The 10451-nt window shown below is 45.2% G+C and overlaps 1 protein-coding gene across 4 annotated transcripts in view; it reads right to left on the bottom strand.

The window, feature by feature from the left end:
- Slc5a11 (solute carrier family 5 member 11) overlaps nucleotides 1-10451 on the bottom strand; it is a 65342-nt gene that overhangs the window by 26394 nt on the left and 28497 nt on the right. For 2 of the 4 annotated variants that reach the window (XM_031384608.1, XM_031384609.1), the window contains 2 exons: nucleotides 4422-4526; nucleotides 2832-2937 (listed from right to left, as the gene is read on the bottom strand). In XM_031384608.1, the coding sequence (XP_031240468.1) occupies nucleotides 2832-2937; nucleotides 4422-4526 (211 nt within the window). The remainder of the gene's footprint in view (nucleotides 1-2831; nucleotides 2938-4421; nucleotides 4527-10451) is intronic. The other 2 variants (XM_031384610.1, XM_031384611.1) reach the window with 1 other exon arrangement.

Here is a 10451-nt window from a genome sequence, read left to right as displayed (position 1 = left end):
AGCTCCCAGGAACTAAACCACAAACCAAAGAGTATACATGGTAGGACTCATGGCTCCAGCAGCATCTGTATAGCAGAGGATGGCCTAGTCGGTCATCTATGGGAGGAGAGGCCCTTGGTCCTGTGAAGGTTCTATGCCCCAGTGTAGGGGAATGCCAGGGCAAGTAAGCAGGAGAGGGCAGGGTGGTGAGCAGGGAGAGGGGGGAGGGAACAGGGATTTTTTTTTTCTTTTTCGGAGAGGAAACTGGGAGAGGAGATATCATTTGAAATGTAAATAAAGAAAATATCTAATAAAAAATAATTGTACTTTATTTTAAAATATTTGTTACATTTACTTGTGTGCACACACATGCCAGGGCTCATGTATGGAAGTCAGAAGACAGCTTGTAAGGGACTCAGTTCTCTTCTTCCACCATGTGGGTTCTAGGGATTGGGCTCATGCTAATAGGTTTGGTGGCAAGCACCTTTACCACCTGAGCCATCTCTCTGGCCTAACACCTTTATTTTTTAGGTTGGAAAAAGAATGAGAGTTCTAGCTATTCTAAACATACCACCTGGGCTTACCACCATCACAGTGGCCTAAGAGAATTCTCATTGATTTTGCCTTCTCAGAAAAATTTTTGTAGTGTCCGCAAGTCCATAAACATGTGGACAGACAATGGCTCCAGCCTCCTCTGGGTGTCTCCCTCTGTTAGGGGAAAGGAACACTGGCCTGATACAAACAGGTTTATCAGAGTGCAGAAGGCTGGGCAATTAAGGAAAACATGTAGAAGGGCGTGGTATCCTTAATGTCCCTTTCCTGAGTAGCAGTAATGGAGCCCTCTCCCAAGTGATGGGAAACCTGGCTTATAATCTCACCCAAGCTCTCTGCTGTTCTCTCAAGTGAGGCAGAAGTCATGAGATCTCATGGTTTAGTGTTCTGAGTCGATCTTGTTTCTACATCACAGTTTGATACCCATTGAGCCCAGCTTTTTTCCATACCAAGGCATACCATTCTATTCAATTGGTCACTGAATAGCTGGTGGCACCAGGCTGTGTACCCACCAAGAGACATGTTTCTGCCCTCATAGAACCTCCAGCCAAACAGAGGAGACAGACTCTTCCATTCAAGGAACTCAAAGATGAACTGGCCATAACACAGATGAAATGAACATGGCAATTAGCTCACTCCCCTCCAGCTCTGAGCACATGGCTTCCAGTAGTCTTTCTACAGTAGGGCCTTCTGTGTGCATTGAGTTGTGTCCCCTCCCTCCCTGATTAGAGCCTCCAGTGGATGGTGTTCTCTGACACTTGGAGCAAGTTTTTCTTTTTCCTCCAGTCCTTTCCCTGCCTCCTAGCCAGCTCTAAGGAGCCGCTGCAGTCATGTTCTGAGGTAAGCCTTCGAATCACACCCCATGAAGCTCAGTGGATAGGGCACATTGTCATTGTCACTGACACCCTGGCTATTCTGTGAGATGTGTGCTCTCATCTCACAGGCTCTAGAGTTGTCCTCCTCTCTGCTCGGAATTCTCCACACTTCTCATGTCATTTAAATTTGGTTGAGAGATCACCTTTGAGGGCCCTTGACTGAGTATTCTATGTTTTTAAAAGAGCCTTCCCAGCTGGGCAATGGTGGTGCACACCTTTAATCCCAGCACTTGGGAGGCAGAGGCAGGAGATTTCTGAGTTCGAGTCCAGCCTGGTCTACAGAGTGAGTTCCAGGACAGCCAAGGCTATACAGAGAAAACCTGTCTTGAAAAACCAAAACCAAAACCAAAAAAGAAGAAAGAAAAAGAAAAGAAAAAAGATCCTTCCCTTTTAAAAGCTCCTTTAAAAGAGTTTCTCCAGCTCCTTAGTCACCCTTGATAGCATTTATCAAGTATAATAATATACTTGACATTGACAATTGATTTCTTTGTTCATGATTTGTTTCCTCATAACCACTAGAAATTGTGTGTGTGTGTAAAAGTTTTGGGTTAATCTGGTTTCAGTGGTTTTCTTTTGGTATGGGGAAGGTGTTCTGGAGAGGGGGATCTCTGTATAGCCCATGCTGGCCTTGAACTCCTGCCTCAGGCCTCCAAGTTCTGGAATTATAGGCCTGAGCCAACACAACCAGCTTTATAGTAGAGACTTTTGTTTCATGGGTCTATTTTCATACCCAATTTTCTATGGCAAATGGCACACAGGTGATCGACACATGTGAGTATGTGTAGGTGCACATAAATTTTGGAATGAATTATACCAAGAGGAGGCAGACAAAGGTAAAGCCAGAGTAGATAAACAGGTACTAGTCAAAACACAGCTATTTGAAAGCCTCCTATTGCCAGATACTACTTGAGCACAAATTTAAGAGGAAAAGATAAATCTGTCTAAACTTAGGTTCCCAAACCAGTTTCACATTGCCCAGCTTTGTATCATACATGTGAATTCACATTCTTGGCACTTAGTAGTCTCTCAACTAGTTCTTCTAGAATGCACAAATAGAAAAACATTTATAGCTGTGGGAAGATTTGGTTGTTGAAACAGGACCTTACTACATAGCCCAGTCTAGCCTCAAACTCAGGCTCCTCCTGCCTCAGCCTCCTTGGTTTTGGGATAATGGGCATGATCCCACCTGCCTTATCTGGCTTATTTGTGATGCACTTAAATAATCCCTTTTCTTATTGAATAACCTTCTTACCTTTGCATAATGATTTTTAAAATGTGATTGTTTAGGACAGTGGAATGAGAATGAGACTTAATGAGTAAATGGCCTTAGCACACTGGTGTGTCACAGAAGGTGTGTCATAATAAAGTGGATGGCCCTCAGCCCTACCTACCAACTCTCCAGATATCACCCATTCCCCATAATACCTGCAACAGTGTACAGAGCTGTGACTGCCAGCAGCCCTATTATGGCGAGGTACAGATCCAGGTGCAAGGACTGCTGAATGAAGATGGCCCCTGCATACATGTCCACCTGTAGATGGGAAGTTGAAGAGTGAATGGATGGGTAGATGGACTAGGGAGTGGGTGGATGGGTAGATTCATGGATGGATGGATGGATGGACGGACGAGGAATGTGGTAGAGGAGGGAGTGTATGATAGATAGGCCAGGGAGTGGATGGAAGAGGGACTGAATGGGTGAATGGAGGAGGGAGTGAATAGGTGGACTCATGAAGGAATGGATGGGTGAATGGATGGAGGAGTGGATAGATGAAATGGATGGACAGACAGATGGGTGGATGGATGGATGGATGGATGGATAAAAGAGTAGATGGATGAGTGGATGGATAGATGAACGAGAGAATGAGTGGATACGTGGGCCAGGAGATGGATGAGTGATTGAAGAGGTAGGAGTAGATTATGATGGGCATTCCCAGCAACTCCCCATGACCGGGCTCTCTCCCAAACTCTGACAAATACAGAAAAGCTACACACATTATTTCCTTATACATCTTATCCTAAGCTGGAGGGAAGAACTCAAAATGAAGCCCTATGGGCAGTTTTAAGTTTGAGAGACCTGCCCTGCACTCTAGCAACAACGTCATGGCCTCCCCAACTTCTGCTGTCTTCCTACCCAACCTCCTCCACACTGTGACCTGCGTGTTCCAGCCAGGGTGATCTCGTTCACCTTGTGGCTCTCACAGCATCCACAATAGGCAAGCAAGAGCTGTACACTAGGCCCTTCAATGTTGGCCAGTTCTTAACCTCATATTCTTTATTCACTCTGTATCTCTAGGGCTTTGGGCTCTGCCTCTTAACATCTCTTGACTTTGTGTATCTTCCAGCTTTGGCTTGTGTTGGTCTAGCCATTTGGAATGGCGATGCTCCTCTTTCTAACTGGTGGACTGCTCCTAAGATGACATTCACTCTGTGCCAGACTATAAGAAAGCATTCTAAAAAGACCACCTTGAGCCTGAAGTGAGAACACAGTCAGTTGCTGCTGTTTGTACTAGATGGGATTTCTTCTGCCCCTACAGGACAGACATTCATGTGGGACAAGAGCATCGACACCCCCAGAGGTAGTGACATCTTGAGCTGATCCTGCTGAACAGTCCATGCCTGGAAGTTACAGTGTATCTAGTACTTGCCACCTTGCTGGAGACTAGCCCATCCAAAGGTCAGCATGAGGCATGCCCAGGCAGTCCCCAGAACATTTGATTAAGATCTGATCACTCTCTCATATCTGGAGAAAGGTCACGGGGGCAGAGAAGTGGGGGTGGTTCTTGGATCTCCATTTACACTGAGATGCCACCAAACAAACTTTAGCAGGCCTAGGGAGGGATTCCTTGCCTCTGCCTGTCCTTTATTGATGATTCTTCTGCCTCCTCCCTTCTCTCTAGTCCCTCTAACATCAAACCTGCCCCAGAAAGAAGTAATGTGGAGGAAAAGCCTTGCAGTATACTTGGTTAGCTTTTTGCCGTGTGGTAGGAGCGTGGCTAGGCAGTGTGTCCACCTTACCGAGATCTTGGTGAAGATGTAGATGAACAGGTAGAGCACAGCCAGGGTGATGGAGATTCTGCTGCCCCCGAAGCGCCGCCTTAGGTATTCTGGCATCGTGGTTACCTGGGAGTTGAAACCACTTGTAGCCCCCAGGTGACCTTGGGCATTTGCCTCCTAGCCTGGCCACTAGTCCTGCCCATCTCTCTCATCCCCACTGAACTCAGATGCACAGAGTATCTTTTTGGGCTTCTCCATGGGAAACAAGAAGGAAGAGGACTTGGGGAGGGGCAGACTGTGGAGCCATTTGGGTCTAGATAGGGTTCTACACCTAACTTGTGTTTCAGGTGTGTGTGTGTGTGTGTGTGTGTGTGTGTGTGTGTGTGTGTGTGTGTACAAACTCACACATACACATAACGACTGCGTGTCACAGCACAAATGTGGAAGTCAGAGGACAGCTTGCACGAGTGGAATCTCTCCTTCCATCATGTGGGTTTGATGATCAAACTCAGGTTGCCAGGCTGGGCAGCAGGCACCCTCCCCAGCTGAGCTGTCACCACCCCAGACTACTGTGTTTCTCAACACGAGGCGGAGTATTCCATCCTAGTTCAGCTGTACGCTGGATTTCCCTGATTTATGTTTTTCAATTTAAGCAAACTTACCTTTTACTTAACTTTATACTAAAAAACTTTATACTTGTGGTTTTTTGAGGAGGAGATGTCAAGATAGGGTCTCTCTATGTATCCCTGGCTGTCCTGGAACTCTCTTTGTAGACCTTCAACTCAGCCTGCCTCTCCCTCCCAAGTGCTAGAAGCACCACCATGCCCAGAGATAATTTTTTTTAAACACTTCTAGAAATTGAATTCTGGGCCTCTTGCACATTAGGTAAGTGTTCTACTCCTGAGCTACACTCCAACCCTTGAAAATAAAATTTAAATTACTACTATAAATGGAAAATCAGTCCCAAATTTAAGGAAACCCAGAAAAATGAATAGAGGAAAGATCGAGCAATGCAGCAGGCATTATCTGTTCTGTTTTAGCAACTTCCTGTGGCAGAGAGCTGCTCATGGGGCCAGAGAGAAGGTATTCAAGAGCAGTACTACCTGGACACGGCAGGGGAGGAGGAAGAGGAGGAAGAGGGGACAATGATGACATGCAGCTGTAAGGGACACATTGAGGCAACCCAGGGTGGGAAATGTGGTATATGATCATAGCATGTTGTATTCATGTATGAAACTCTCAAAGAATAATTTTTTTAAAAACAAAGAGGAGCAAGAGATATCATTGCTGAAGTACTAAGGGCATCCAAGCCGCACATGAGACTTTGCCCTCTGTCCTATGATAAGATGAGCGTGACCCATAGCATATCACATAAACACACACAGTGATTGCATGTCATTAAAAATAAAATAAATCTCACTCAAAAATGAAGGAGAAAAATCCATAAGCAAAACCAAGCAAGGTGGTTCATGCTTACAATCCCAGCATTCAGGAGGCTGAGGCTGGAAGATTAAGAAGAAGTAAGACCCTGTTGAAAAATGAGAGAAAGAGAGAGAAAAGAAAAGAAAGGAAAAGAAAAGAAAAGAAAAGAAAAGAAAAGGACAAACCCTGAAAGACAATGCAAAGAAAAGTTCTGTTCCATGGAACAGTGTAGTTGGCCCCACAACTGACGCTGAAATCAATCATTACAGGAAATCCCTGTCTGCCCATCCTCCAGTGAGAAGCAAGGAATTCTGGGAACAGAATGTGTTGACTTGAGAAACCGTGAGCAGAGAACATCTCTATCCAAGAGGCACAGAGTTCTGACCACTCCTGGACGTCTTGGATGGATGGGAGGCTGAGGCTGAAGCAGTCACTACTATGCTCCAGGGACGGGGTCACCTGTGACGCTGACAACCATGATTTGGGTTGTAGTTTTTAAAAGCTGTGGAATGTCTCGTGGGGTGCGTGTCTACATTTGGAGAGGCTGTGGTTTGGACTTACAGCATCTTCCAAAAAGTCACATGGGGAGGGCTTGGTCCCCAGTTGATGGATCTAGTTAGAGAAGTCATCAGATCCTGGGGGCTTTGTCCTAGTAATGGATTAATCTGTTGATGGATTCATAACTTGCTGACATTATCAGAAGGTAGAGGGAGCTAGGAAGCTGGCCTGGCTGGAGAAAGTAGGTCCCAGCAGACCTGCCTTGAGGGATAGATTCTTTCACCAGCCCTTTCCTGACTCTCTGTTTCCTGGGTGCCATGAAGTGAGTGGTCTTTCCCACCATGCTTTTTCCTTCATGATGTTTCTGCCTTGCCATGGGTCTAAAGCAAGGGAACCAGCTAACAGAACTCTCTGGAGATGTGAAAATAAGCCCCTTCCCCTGTTTATCTCAAGGACTATGTCACAGTGAAGACAAATGACTAATGTGGGCTGAGTGGCAAGACCTGCTTCAAAAACAAGTCTTGGTAGTGATCCCAGCATCTGAGAGACTGATGCAGGAGGATTATGAGTTTGAAGCCAGCCTGGGCTACCTGGTGAAAACCTGTCTCAAAAAAGTTAAACTGGTAAATTCATAGTAGAATCTGATGGAATGTTCTAAACAGTAGGAATGTTCCAAGTAAGATAAGTTAAATGTTGACACATATTTGAATTTTTCATATTAAAATATTGCCAAAAATAAATATACCAATAGATATGTTAGTAGGATTAATAAAGATTTGCTATCCATCTCTTCTCAAAAGGCAAGTTGGGATGCTGCCTCTCATGGATGTCCTGCCTGAGTTCTTTTATTTGCTACAAGGATGTTCAACAGGCAGTTTCTAGAAGTATTTTATGCTGAGCTCTGACACTGTCAGGAATACTTCACAGAGAGGTTGAAGCAAGCCTTGCATACTGTGGGAGCTGAGACCTAATCAGAGAGCACAATGGGTGCTCCAGTCCATTCAGATAAATGTGCCAGAAAAGACACTCGGGCAACCACTATCTAATCTGTGAATTACAGACAGCTGCATCTGGCCTTGGTTCCTGAGCTCCATTGGCTGCTGGCACTGACTATCAGTTGATGCAGGGGTCAATCTAGGATAACTGTAGCTTCTACCTACAGGAAGTTTCTAGTTATTAAAAGACAAAAGAAGAAGAAGAGGAGGAGGAAGAGGAAAAGGAAGAGAAGCAGGAAGAAAGGAACAAAGAGTGTGCATCACTAGCACACTACACAATAAGCTTTCGTATCTCAAAGGTATCCCTTATTCTACAGTCCAAGCCATTCAGGAAATAGCTCAATGAGTCAGAGGATCTAGACCACAGTACTCCTCCAGGTATAGACTCAAACCACAGTTGGATTCAGTGATAAAGAATATCAGGGGACCAAATAAGGACCATCCCTCTTGTTGGTGCTGGCTGAATGGGCAAAAGTAAATACAGCAGCTGGATGAGGTGGCACACACACTCATAATCCTGACGTGGAGATCACAAATTCTAGGTCAGCTTGGGCCACATATGGAGACTGTCTCAAAAGCTAACTAAAACAAGATAACTTGAACAAAAGACAGCCACCCTTACAGATTACCACCCTAGTTCACAGGGCCCTGGCTGACAGTGGCTCTGCATTAGGTTATACACACACTCTGTCTCTCTTGATGGTGGAGGCTTTTTTTTTTAAAAAAAAAAGATTTATTTATTATTATACATGTACACTATAGCTGACTTCAGATGCACCAGAAGAGGGCATCAGATCTCATTATGGGTGGTTGTAAACCACCCTGTGGTTACTGGGATTTGAACTCAGGACCTTCGGAAAAGCAGTCACTGCTCTCACCCACTGAGCCATCTCACCAGCCCAATGGTGGAGGCTTTAGAGGGAACCTCAGAAACTCTCTCCAGATGAGATCCAGTCTGCCCCTCATCCATGTCCATGAGAACCCCTTACTACTCCTGTGAAATCAATGCCACCTGGTTATACCCCTACATGAAGCTTAATGCATGGTCTTCACTAGATGAATGCAGAGGAAATGACAGAAGAGCATGTGGTTGTTTGGTGGGCTCCTGAGGGCTATGGCTCAATTTCCATGTTCATAAGCAAAGCTAGTCTCTAAGGATGGGAAGTATTTGATGCTGCCCTCTAACATGGTAAATATGCAGTAACATCTAAGGGCTGAGGAGGTGCTCCGGCTGTAACCTGCAGTGACATCCAAGGGCTGGGGAGGTGCCCAGGCTATGCTTGCTGGGCTCAGAGAAGGTCATAGTTTGATCCCCAGAACCCATGGAAAAACCTGTGTGTGGTAGCACACTTAGAAATCCCAGTGCCATGGCTGGAGAGATGGCTCAGCAGTTAAGAGCACTGAGTGTTCTTCCAGAGGACCTGAATCAATTCCCAGCAACCACGACAGCTTACAACCATCTATAAGAGGATCTGATGCTCTCTTCTGGCCTAGTGGATGTATATGCAGTAGAGCACTTATACATTAAATAAATAAAATAAAATAAGAAAATCTCAGTGCTGAGGAGGCACAAACAGGAGGGTCCTAGTCAGTCAGCCTAGTTGAATTGCTGAGTCTCAGAGCCCAGTGAGAGTTCCTCTCTTAAAAAATAAGGTTTGGGGGCTGGAAAGGTGGCTCAGCAGGTAAGAGCACTGACTCCTCTTCTGAAGGTCCTGAGTTCAAATCCCAGCAACCACATGGTGGCTCACAACCACCCGTAATGAGATCTGACGCCCTCTTCTGGTGTGTCTGAAGACAGCTATGGTGTACTTATGTCTAATAATAAATAAATCTTTTAAAAAAAAAAATAAGATTTGGTTCCTGAGAATCAAGGCCCAAGGCTGAACTCTGGCCTGGACATGCATGTACATAAGTATGCATGTTCACCCACACATGCATGTGCACACACAAGTAATAAGTAAATAAATTCTCAGTGGATAACAGCAAATAAAAAAGGTCTAAAAAACTATACAGAAAAAATATCTTTATGACCCAATCCAGGGACTGGATCATCTGTGCCACTGAGAACCATGATTTGGGTGTAGTTTCTAAAGGCTGTGGAATGTCCTTCTCAGTCACTCTGGGACCTGGGTTGAGCAGACATTCTTTCACAAGGCCCCAGGTGTCAGGGGAGGAAGGATGGGTGAAGATTTTTGTTGTTGTTATGACTGAAAAGAAGGTCTTACCCTATAGGTCAGGCTGGCCTGGAACTCATGTAGCCTAGGATTGCCTCAAACTCATGGCCATCCTCCTGCCTCAGCCTCCTTGAATAGTAATAGTATTATAACAGGCATGAACCATCACATCCAACTAGGAAAAGACATTTTTAAGTGAGACATTGAAGGGAAAGGTGATAAGTGGGACTATGGTAAAACTGAAATCTGTTTATGAAGAAACTCCGGTAATTACGTGAATGGTTAGGTGACTCTTTAGTGGTAGAATACCTCCCTGGCCCGTGCAAGGCTCCATGCCTGGTGTCTCACACACACACACACACACACACACACACACACACAGAGAGAGAGAGAGAGAGAGAGAGAGAGAGAGAAAGAGACAGAGACAGAGACAGAGAGACAGAGAGAGACAGAGACAGAGACAGAGACAGAGAGACAGACAGAGAAAGACAGAGAGAGACAGACAGTCAGACAGAGAGAAAACCTCTGAATAGAAAACACATTTATGACTCCTAAGCTCCCCAGCCACTTGTTTCCAGAACTGATTTTGCAAATTCCAGAATCTATAACCTGCAAGAAAGTGTCATTAGAAACATGGTTCCCCACAGCCCAATAGAACAAATTAAAAGCCCACAAGTCTGGGCTGGTGAGATGGCTCAGCAGGTAAGAGCACCGACTGCTTTTCAAAAGGTCCTGAGTTCAAATCCCAGCAACCACATGGTGGCTCACAACCACCCGTAATAAGATCTGACTCCCTCTTCTGGTGCGTCTGAAGACAGCTATGGTGTACATATTTAAGAATATTGTTAAGGCTGGGCAGTGGTGGCACACGCCTTTAATCTCAGCACTTGGGAGGCAGAGGCCAGCCTGGTCTACAGAGTGAGTTCCAGGACAGCCAGAAAACCCTGTCTCAAAAAACCAAA

This window comes from Mastomys coucha, unplaced genomic scaffold, assembly GCF_008632895.1.
Source record: "Mastomys coucha isolate ucsf_1 unplaced genomic scaffold, UCSF_Mcou_1 pScaffold21, whole genome shotgun sequence".
Lineage (NCBI taxonomy): Eukaryota > Metazoa > Chordata > Mammalia > Rodentia > Muridae > Mastomys > Mastomys coucha.
Note: the sequence above shows the minus strand (reverse complement) of the source record. Positions and strands in the feature narration are given on the sequence as shown.